The 12,050-nt window shown below is 35.2% G+C and overlaps 1 protein-coding gene across 2 annotated transcripts in view; it reads left to right on the forward strand.

The window, feature by feature from the left end:
- Positions 1-8,980: 8,980 nt before the first annotated feature.
- LRRC7 (leucine rich repeat containing 7) overlaps positions 8,981-12,050 on the forward strand; it is a 508,503-nt gene continuing 505,433 nt past the window's right edge. Inside the window, exon 1 of one of the 2 annotated variants that reach the window (XM_081818633.1) lies at positions 8,981-9,090. In XM_081818633.1, coding sequence (XP_081674759.1) covers positions 9,050-9,090 — 41 coding nt within the window. In that variant the 5' untranslated portion in view covers positions 8,981-9,049. The remainder of the gene's footprint in view (positions 9,091-12,050) is intronic. The other variant, XM_081818631.1, reaches the window with a different exon arrangement.

A 12,050-nucleotide genomic window follows, 5' to 3' on the forward strand; every position in this document is an offset into this window, starting at 1 on the left:
TGTGATAATCCTGATTATTTTAAAAGTCCTGTTCCCCCTTATCTGGAATTAATCAAAGTACAGGCAAGTGATTTGATTCAAGCTGGTAAGAAACAGAGAGAAGCTGGGTAGAAGTTTCTAGAAAAATGATTCCTAACATTCAAAACAGAGTCATGAAAAGCCCTTCTTCCTCTCATTCCATATCTTCATATGAAGAAGAAAGAATACAGCTTCATTAACCATTAGCATCCACCCACTCATCTAGGGTGCTTGTGAGTAAGGATACAGAAAGAACCTGGGTTTTTGATAAAACTGTTGACATATCAGGCCAACCACCCCTGAGAACTTCTCTCCATCTGGAGCTCATATTTGATCAAATGACTTCCCTTATCAGTTAAACTAATCTGAGTCATATTTTCTGATCTCTGTAATCAAAAGCATCCTGAGTGCAATAAGATAGCTTTTTTATTCTCAAACTTCCCACTAAGTAGAATGCTATAGATTTTCAAACTTCATCTGTTGCTTTCTTGCCATAGGGAATAATTTGTAGGGCAACTGATGTTCATGTTCTTCCATTTGTCTAGAACACCCTCCCCACCCATTTGGCTGATTGATTCAGGCCCCAGGTAAAGTCTTTTAAAATTTTGGCTTTATATTTTTCATAGCAATAAAAAGTTATGATGCTGCACTAACAGATGTGCTGTTTTTTTTTATTATTATTATTTATTTATCTGACAGAGAGAGACACACAGAGAGAGAGAACACAAGCAGGGGGAGTGGGAGAGGGAGAAGCAGGCTTTCCACTGAGCAGGGAGCCCGATGCGGGGCTCGATCCCAGGACCCTGGGATCATGACCTGAGCCGAAGGCAGACGCTTAACGACTGAGCCACCCAGGCACCCCAACAGATGTGCTGTTTAACTACAATTGCTTGTGCTTTAACAAATACCTTATCTTTTCAGCACTTTTGAGAATTTTGAGAGTAATATTATACCAAACCACTATCCAAGGATGTTACTATTTTTTAAAAAAAATGTATATTGTCTATGTTTCTATATAATATTCACCGTGTGATCAGAATATTTTATCAATAGACTAAAATATAAACTAACTGCATAATTTCTTCTACACCAGATCCACACAAACTTCCCATGAATCAGAATGATTTTGATTTCAGGTTAGAGAATGTACAACTAAAAGTGGCTTAAAATCATTTGGGTTAATAAGTAGAAGAGGATAATGGCTGGGCATAAGGCAACCAACAATATCTATCCCTTTCCATCTCCTGTATGAAATATAATTTAACTCTGTTTCCTTTTTTTAATTTTATTTTATTATGTTAATCACCATACATTACATCATTAGTTTTTGTTGTAGTGTTCCATGATTCATCGTTTGCATATAATACCTAGTGCTCCATTCAACACGTGCCCTCTTTAATACCCATCATCAGGCTAATCCATCCCCCCCACCTCCCTAACCCTGTTTCTTCTGAACAGCTCTACTCCCCCAAAACCTACAACTTACCTCTTGGGAAAATCACTTACTTCAGAAGACAAGCAGGTTGTTAGCACAAAGCAAGGGAGGGGAGAGGAGTTGTATGAAAATCCGTGTTTCAGGGCATGTGGGTGGCTCAGTGGATTGGGCATCCGCCTTTGGCTCAGGTCATGATCCCGGAGTCCCAACATCGAGCCCGGCATTGGGCTCCCTGCTCAGCGGATAGTCTGCTTCTCTCCCTGCCCCTCACCCTGGTTATGCTCTCTCTCTCTCCCTCTCAAATAAATAAAATCTTAAAAAAAAAAAGAGAAAATCAGTGTCTCTACAAATCAGTCACCTGTGATAGAAAAGGTAACCTAATCCAGTGTAGTCAACATTTTGTGATTTAATAAATAATGCATATTTCTTTTAAAAAATGACATATTTACTTAAAATTTAGAAACAGCATAATCTCAAAATGAGAGTTCTAATGAAGAATAGTGAAGCTGTAATCTACATTGGTAATAGGTAGATAGATAGATACATTTTTTTTTTTTTAATATCCTTCTGGATTAGCACTGATCCTCAGCCCAAAAGCGTAAGTTAGCTATGAGACATTAGAAGTAATATCTGGACAAACTGACACATTGAAGAACAAGATTTAAAAGAAATACAAATCCCTTTGTCCAAGTCATTGTCATATCATTTCTTTCTAAATTCACTCCTAGTTCCTAATTAAAATAATCCAACTTTGGTAGTCTCCTCTAAGTGTCTTTTAACCCATCATCTTGTCTTACTCTTATAAATTAATTAATTTAGTCTCTTAATGCTTTTTGAGCATATATTGCATGTAAAGCATAGTGACAGATGCTTTAGGAATATATTATTTAGAATCAGTCCATTTAATTACTTTCCCCATTACCTCATTCCCCAATTCTTCAGGTTCCTTCAGGTTTAAAACAGGTTCCTTCAGGTATTAAAAACCTTGCCTAGGGGCACCTGGGTGGCTCAGTTGGTTTAACATCTGCCTTCAGCTTAGGTCATGATCTCAGGGTCCTGGGAATGAGCCCCCACATTGGGCTCCCTGCTCAGCAGAGAGTCTGCTTTTTGCTTCTACCTCTCCCTCTGCCCCTCCCACCTCCACTCCTGCTCTCTCTCTCAAATACATAAAAATGAATTCTTTTAAAAAAAACTTGGCTAAAAACTTATCAGAGAAAAGGAGGACCTTTTCATCTTAATTTTTCCTGTTTCAGTTTTTTTTTTTTTGTTACTCTGAATCTGCTCTCAGTTCTAACAATAAGCATGTTCTTTGCTATATTTAGAAGAACATTTTAAAAAAATTAACTATGTCAGCATTACAATCAGAAACAGCCTCTTGTCATTTGCTCTGGGTGCTTTCTCCTTCATAGCACTTGCCACAAGAAGAGTTAAATTGTGGCTTGATGTCTGTTCTTCCTGGTAGCCTGTAATGTCCTTGAGGGCACAGTTGGAACATGCTATTCATTATCATATCTTCAGGACCAGGAACAGTTCTTTAAAAATTGTTAGAACCGAACTAGTTTTTGTTGTTGTTGTTTTTTAAGATTTCATTTATTTATTTATGTGTGTGTGTGTGAGAGAGAGAGAGAACACACACACATGCGCACATGAGGCGGGGAGGGACAGAGAAAGAGAACCTCAAGGAGACTCTGCGCTCAGCATGGCCCGCCATCTCATGACCATGAGATCCTGTCCTGAGCCAAAACTAAGATTCAGTCGCTTAACCAACTGAGCCACCCAGGTGCCCCAGAACTGAACTAGTTTTTTTGAAGGAATAGTGAATGAATTTTAACCTTATTCAACATTAACTTCTCCGTTCTCCACTGATCAATGATTAATGTATATTAACGCTATAAATATTCATTAAACAAAGATTGAATGAGCATGTGCTACATGCCAAGCAATGGAAAGATAAAGCTTGTGATCTCAAGGAGCTCACAGTACAATGAAACTTATTTTATCACATTTAAAACTTGATTCTGATTTTTAAAACAGGTAAACACTGGTGTCTAACATCACTGACCACTCATTCATATCACTCTCTGGATATTATTTTTCTTTGATTATTTTATATACAATTTGAACATAATCAAACTGATTTATTTTAAAATCATAGCTATATAATACTATATTGTTAAAAAGTCATTCAGGGAATAGAGAAGCTGGAGGAAACATTTGGAAGAGGAAAAAGTCATGCAAAATGCAAACCATTTGTGATGTCACATGTTCATGGAGCAGAAGTTGGAGAATTGCAAGCACAAATGAATGAAAAATATACCTGAACTATCAAAATAATAATCACAATCACATAGATAATATTTCTTTCTTTTTGTATTTTTTTAAAGATTTTGTTTATTTATTTGAGAGAGAGTGAGAGAGAGCATGAGAGGGGAGAGGGTCAGAGGGAGAAGCAGACGCCCGCTGAGCAGGGAGCCCGATGTGGGACTCGATCCCGGGAGTCTGGGATTATGACCAGAGCCGAAGGCAGTTGCTTAACCAACTGAGCCACCCAGGCACCCTGGTAATATTTCTTTCTAATTAAATGGTGGAATCCATAAGAATTCTTAAATAGTATTTTTAATTTTGAAAGGTAGTCTTTTCTATATTATTCTCCAGCTATCCGTCTCATGCCTCAAAATCTTATACAAGTGCTAGCTTTCATAAGAAGTTTTCAGTGATTCTTCTATCTCAAAATAATTCTATCTACTACACACAATTGTCAGAAAGGGTAGTAAGTAGAGAATAAAATCAAGAGATCATGGGAGTACAGATGTATATATCATATGAGGATTTATTTACCAAATATATTAAAAGTTATTAGTAATTACTTCTTATAATTAATAATTAAATATTTCCCTACTTGAGCACTCACAGTACATTCTGATGGTACTTCCTTAGTGATACTTCTTTAATGGTCCTTATCATTCTTTTCCTGTATCAGTGCTTTTCTTCTCTATTAGATCATAAGATTAAATCTTATTTATTGGGACCCCTGGGTGGCTCAGTTGGTTAAGAGGCTGCCTTCAGCTCAGGTTGTGATCCCTGGGTCCTGGGATTGAGCCTGGGGTCCTGGGATCGAGCCCCCTGTATCAGGCTCCCTACTTGGCAGGGAGTCTGCTTCTCCTTCTCCCTCTCACACCCCCTCCCCCCCGGTGCTCTCTCTCTCAAATAAATAAATAAAATCTTAAAAAATAATAAAACTTATTTATTATTTTGCACTTTACAATATTACATGGAACAAGTGGCTGCTCATAAAAATATGAGAATAAATTTACATCACTGAATTGACTTTTGTTAGTATTTTTATCATAATCATCAGATGGCCACAAACCTGGCTCCACCTTCACATGAGCCAAAGCAGGATTTGGTGAAATTTGACAAATTGTATTTAGTCATAGTCTGAATACCTGATTGACTCTCTGCAGATACACAGTTTTCCAAATTTGGTTTGGGACCATTAATGTTCCATAAAAGTTCCCCAGATGATATATACGCATCCAGTAAGTCAACATGTACAATGCAATGACATCCATGTGCTAAGGCTTATGGGGATAGAATGATAAATCTGATAAACATCCTGCCTGCATAACACTTATACCCTAGTGGGAAAAGCACTCATTATTTGTAGTTATAATGCTTCCTGTGCAAAAGTGATTATTTTTGATCCTAAACTGAATTAACATTGAAATATGTAAGTTAATGATAAATGATAACTATCATTTATGAATCCCTATGTGTCAAGTAGTTGTTAAGCACTTTTTAGGTATTATTTTATTTAATATTCATACAGCATAGATAATTAGATATCATTTCTATTTTATGGAAGAAGACACTGAGGCACTGACAGGTTTTTTAAAAATGCCAAAATGTGGGCAATATTTAGCAGAACCAGGGTCAGAATCGAGATCTGCCTCACTTCAGTGTCTTGTTCTTAACCTCATAACCAGTGTACTTCCAACTGGTAACCTCTTTAGTGTATTGTCTGGAATTTTTAATTTATTAATTAATTTTATATGGCAGGGAGAAGTTTGGGATTTGTCTTATTTCAGTTTATCCATAATGTCTAAGACTATAAATGTCCTTACAACATCAAAGTTACCAAGATATTGAAAATGAGAATGTAAATGATCACAGTTCAAGAGGGCAAAAAAGAGTATAAGGTCATATAGGTCTGACCTATATAGGTATGACCTATATGACCTAGGACAATGCAAAGATAGTCCAAGACTATTAAGTTTTGGTGAGGATAATACCTAATACCTTAGGTAATACTTTAGTGAGGATAATACCCAATAAACTTAGCTGTTATTTCAAGGCTCTTTTCATATTCCTTTATAAACATTTTGTGGTTGCTTGGATCAGTTATAAGAATGTAATTTAAGGAGCGCCTGGGTGGCTCAGTCGTTGGGCATCTGCCTTCGGCTCAGGTCATGGTCCCGGGGTCCTGGGATCGAGCCCCACATCGGGCTCCCTGCTCAGTGGGAAGCCTGCTTCTCCCTCCCCCACTCCCCCTGCTTGTGTTCCCTCCCTCTCTGTGTCTCTCTCTGTCAAATAAATGAATAAAATCTTAAAAAAAAGAATGTAATTTAAGAGACCATGTCTTAAGTTGATAACATAGAAATCTTCCTTTCTGTTTGAAAAATTTCCTGACTACCCTTGTTATGAACTCATAAAATACTTCCTGTTGATATATTCTTTCAGAAGTGGTTGTGTTCCTTCATAAATTATTACTTTACATGTTCATGGGTAAGCGGATCATCCTCATAGGCTGATTTTGTCTCCTCCTTCCAGAGGCTGATTTTGTCTCCTCCCTCCAGAAGTTGGTATGTGGTCATTGGTCCCTTCATTGCTTGCTATGAGAAATCTAAACAATCAGCATCTCCTCAGTTCAGCCTCTTTTGTGAAGATTTGATGGAGTCATGTAGCTGAATCACATTTTGGCATTTGACTCCCATAATCTCATTATCTGATTTTCCTCCCCAAACTATCTCATTCCCAGGGATCTCTTCTATAATTCTATTCCAAATTGTGGCTGATATCCTAACCTCTACCTTCTTCATTGATTTCCTGTTTATATCAGTTGTCAGCACTGCCAACGCCTGCTTTACTTCACAGAACAGTGTATCTCACATGAGCTTCTACCCTCAGCTTTTATACCCATGCCCATTCCAGGCCTCAGAAAAATAACAATAATAATAAACTTATTTAGCTATTATGAATCATCACATCCTAGAAAACAATGAGAATTATAAATAATTTTCAAATATATATATATGTATTTGAAATGTATATGTGTGTATATATACACACACATATATATATGGAGAGAGAGAGAGATGAAGAGGGAGGGAGAGAGATTGAATACACTTCAAAGGATTTCTCTCTGCTTTTCTATGTTATCCATAGTTCTTGCAGTGGGTAAACACTGTATTATACATTATTTAGTTTGCTTAAATAGAATAGACCATCAGATAAGGTAAATTAGTAAAAGAAAGATTTCCTTATCTCTGACACTTCTGGAAGGGGGTGTATTATTGAGTTTTATGTACTGGAAGGGAGAGAATCCAGTAGTCCATTTTTGTTAGGAGTTTTTCAAACAACATCTATGTGAACTTACTGGACTTTAAGCTCCTGGAAGTCAGAGACTTGGTCTATTTCATCTTCACTGTAAAAGGTCATGGGAATTTAGAGGCAGGAATTGATAGACATCCATTATGGATGTGGTTTACGAAAGATAAAACTTGCCTGACTGCTGTGCTATGTCATGAGGGAAGTAGAACCAAGATGGGAAACAAGAAGAGCAAGGGTACATGCACATGTTCTGCCCATGTTGAAAAGCTTATCTGTGTTGCACTTTGATTTACCTTGCCTGAGAGAGAAGTTACACAATTTAAGGCAAAAAATCTTTGCGCTCTTGTGGTGCCATCATCAGAGAACAGGTGTCTGGAGGTGGTGCATCAAAGAGCAGCTGACTGGAGGTGGAAATAATAGAACACCTTCTTGGAAAACAACAAATTTAAAATGGAGTCTACCTTCTAGTTGCAAATTCTTAGCATCATAATGGGGCAAGGTAACAGATATTGGTATTAACTGTATAGATTGTTGAATAAACCTCATCAAATGAATGGAGTTTTTGACCTTCTTCTTATTCTCTAAGAGATTCAAATGCCCACAATAGTCACTGCCAGTCAGGGAGTCTTGATATTGTAATTTATGTTCTCCATTGCACTTAAAGTGTTTTGCATACAGTAGGTATTCATTAAATGTGTTGAATATCATTTTACACAATTTACTGTACATTCAGGATGAAGTAGAATTTGAAAACAGTCCTCAAAGGTTTAATTTTGTAGTCATTTTTATGAAAATCAACTAACAGAATAGAATTTCAAAAAGTAGGCATATTAGAGGGCATAGAAAAAACAATGGTGAAGTATAAAAAGGAATTTTTTTAAAGTAATTTTGGTACAAATTACAGTTACAAAGATATTTAAACACACATTGTGGGTAATATAAGCTGGCAAGTTCAATTTTAAATTAAGGAGTTTTTAATGTAATAACTCTGCTACCTATATAAGATACTAAGTTATTTCCAGGGAAGTAAAATAATCTCTTTAAATTCAATGTTAGCATAAGCATAGAAATCTTAAATTGTCCAGGTATGTACTTTAGAGAAACAGGAATATTAACTTGACATATTTAAAGATACACAATAGAGAAAGGTTAAATAACAATGGTAGAATCTTCTGGTCATTTTAGATACGGATTTAACATTATAATACCTTGTTAGGTTTCAAGACGATAGTGTCTACATACCGATCCAGTATCTATTTGTATAATGAAAGTAAACAAAACAAAACATATCTTCACTGGTTTAATACTATAAATAAATTATATTCATAATGATTTTCATATTATCTATTTATTCTCAAATTTCCCAGATTCTTACTTATTTTTTAAATACCCTATATTACATACAGAACCTGTATAGAAACAAATATTATTCTTTTTTATTTGAAATAATCAAGTTTAAGACAAAATGACTGACAGTGAACTGTATATAATTTTCTTTTCCTATGCAGGAAAAAATACACTAAGTAGCCCATGCTCAGAGATACTGATCTATGGCATTTTCAGACAATGAAACTAGGGAAATCCTATTGAGTTTGAAGATTACACAATGTGAACTGTCAGTGTCTGGCAAGAAGAATAAGGTTATCAAAACCCTTTGGCTATATCTATGTAATGTCCAAATTCCTGTCCGAACACTAAAACATTCCTTTCAGTCAACTAGGGGAAGGTTAGTTTATTGATGTGGTTTAAATCCAGGAGGATCTCAGACATTCTCAGATCCGTGACCTTTTTCTTGGTAGAGAAATGAGAAGGAGCTGGGGGTTGGGATTGTGGGGATATGTAATGAATTGAGAGAACTTCAACACCTTTTTATTTTACCACTAAAATCTCATGGGATTTAACTAAAAACTGATTTTCTGTAGGGAAGACTTTGATTTCTATTCTGTTACCTCATTTTTGGTTATTTTCTTGCCACTGGTAGAAGATATGATGAAACAAGACCATCTTATCCATTTACAAGTAATAAGGTAAACCCTCTGCATTTCAAATTTCATAAAAAGACATGCTTAACCTCAACTTAATAATTATTACAGATATACAAGCGAAGTAATGAAACATGCTTTTCTATTAGATTGGGAAGGTTTATTTTTTAATTTAATTTAATTTTTTTTTAAAGATTTTATTTATTCATTTGAGACACAGAGATACAGAGAGAGAGAGAGCATAAGCAGTGGGAGAGGCAGAGGGAGAGGAAGAAGCAGACTCCCCGCTGAGTCAGGAGCCCGATGTAGGACTTGATCCCAGGACCCTGGGATCATGACCTGAGCCGAAGACAGACGCTTAACCATCTGAGCCACCCAGGCGCCCCTAGACTGGGAAGGTTTAAAAGATGACTAGTACCCAAGGTCAGTAGTTGTGTGGAAAAACAAGAATTTTGATACACGATTTATGACAACATGAATTAGCTTAACATTTTTGGGAGGGATTTTGGTACTGTCTATCAATTTTTACACATTATAGTTTTCAGTAACAGTATAATAATCATGACATAATTATATTTCTATATTATCATATTATATTTATATTATTATATAAAATGTTTAGTTAATTTGCTGCTATATCTTTATCAGAGTCCATCTATTCCAAAAGGAAGTAAATTTGCTTGTTTTTTTCTTATGTCTCATATTTAAATTTTTAATTGATAGATGAACACCATTCTTAATTCAAGTTGTTTGTGTTACTACTATCAGGAGAGTTGATTTTAGTCAAATAATAACCATGAATGCTATCTCATAGTGGATCCTATAATAATAATAATAATTAGTAATATTATTAATAATAATATGAATTAATAATTCATTTAGATGAATGTATTCATTATCTAACTGATGGAGATAACTGGTTTTGAGATTTTTGCCTACACTGACCCTGAAAATATGTTAGGGACATCAAAAAATAATAACCAAATGTGTTTTTGTTTGTTTTACTTAGAAGCTACCAATCAGTAAAGTTACCACACTGTCATTTGTAATATTATGGTGGCAAGGCTCATTCCCACTGCCACCACTTATAATAATAGCATGCTCCACAAAGAGAAAATACATAAATGCTATTTCAGCTAACTTCAACATTTTGACAATGAAAAATATCACCTCAAAAATTGTGATGTAAACAGATAAATTAGTTCCACTTCCAAACTATGGCAGCCTAAAAATATCATGAAAATACTTCTGGAAAAAAAAAATAGAAATGCTGGATAAAAATAACAAACAGCTTTCATTTATTATTTTATGGACAGTGAAATTCCAAAAAGAAGCTTCTTGGAGCCCAAAAAATTAAGAGAAAACAAAAATCACAGAGATAATTAGCATTAAATTGAAAAAGGGGGGGCTGCCTGCCTGGCTCAGTTGATAGAGTATTGACTCTTGATTTGTGGTTGTGAGTTCAAGCCCCTAGTTGGATGTAGAGATTACTTCAAAAAAAAAAAAAGCATTAAATATATAATTCCTTTGAAGGCATTATGACACTGAGTATTCTAGAATGTTCCTATTAAGAGGCAGCTGAATAGAAAATTAGACCTTTCACCCAAGAAAGATGGGAGTTAACTGAGACCTCTACTTAAAGGTGGGAAACATGAAGGCTTACATTTTCACTAAAAGGCTGATTTAAAATTATCTACCCCTGGTAAATACCCTGGTACAGAGATTACAAGGTACATTATCTGCTTCATCCTTGGCTATGAGTGGAAAAGAAAGTATTTCTCTGAGAATTTATAATCACAGCCACGTCTTTTTTATCACTTGGGTGGCCTGGGAAACCCACAGCTAAAAATTGAAGTTTTTTGGGTAACTTGCTCTCCAGGGCACCTGAAAAAAATCAAATACAGATCCTTCTTGGAGGAAAACATCTTCAACCCGGGGTTCACATTATTTCCACACATAACATCCAACTGAAAATGAGCTTAGAATCCAATGTAATATACCACTATTAGCAAAGGTCAGGAGAAAATAAGTCAGCACCCCAAATTAGACATCTTGAACTTCAGATATTAAAATTATTAGACACAGCATGTAATATAAAAGGGGGAATCAAAAGCATTAGTGAGAAACATGACATTTTCAGAAAATATCAGAAAATTTTGATACATAAAATAGAATTTGAAATATAAATATAGCTAATGAGATTAAAAACCCAGTGGTGGGTTAAACATTACATTAGATAATTGGAGAATTAGTCAACTGGAAGATAAAGCACACAAGTTTACATAAAATGTAGCACAGAGACACAAAAGGAGAAAAATGTTAAAAAGTGGTTAAGAGACATGGAAGGTAAAGTAAGGAGACCATATAGGGACTGGGGGAGAGATAATATATTAAGAGATAAAGGCTTAATTATTTTTCCCCAAAATGAATTTTTAATTCTTAGCAGCATAAAAAGAAATAAATAAAGGAAATAAAATCAGATAAAAATTAGGAAATAAAAGGAAGGAAATCATTCCTAAAAACATCAGTACTCACAGACAGGAAATATCTAACAATAGCAAGAATGAAAGAAATGATTGGCTACAAAGAAATGGCAATTAGACTGAGGGCAAACATTTCAATAGCAACAATGAACATCAAAACCCATGGAACAATATCTTCAAAATACTGAGAAATAACAACATCAACTTTGAATTGTATACTAGCTAAATTATTATCGAAGACTAAGGTGTAAAAAAGATTTTCATCTAACATAAAATATTGGAATTTGAGTTTTTCATAGTTATAGATTGTAAGATATCAGGTGAAAACTGTTGGAGAGAAAAATTCACTGAAATAAAATGTTATCCTGAATCTCAATAAATCTCTACTTGTTTCATGTTCAACAAACACTATTATTTTCTGATGATAAAGTAGAGATGTCTTAAAGAAATAAAATTAGGGGCCCTGGGTGGCTTAGTCAGTTATGCATCTGCCTTCAGCTCAGATCATCATCCCAGGGACCT

Source organism: Leptonychotes weddellii, chromosome 4 (assembly GCF_054177405.1).
Source record: "Leptonychotes weddellii isolate Sample4059 chromosome 4, ASM5417740v2, whole genome shotgun sequence".
Classification (NCBI taxonomy): domain Eukaryota; kingdom Metazoa; phylum Chordata; class Mammalia; order Carnivora; family Phocidae; genus Leptonychotes; species Leptonychotes weddellii.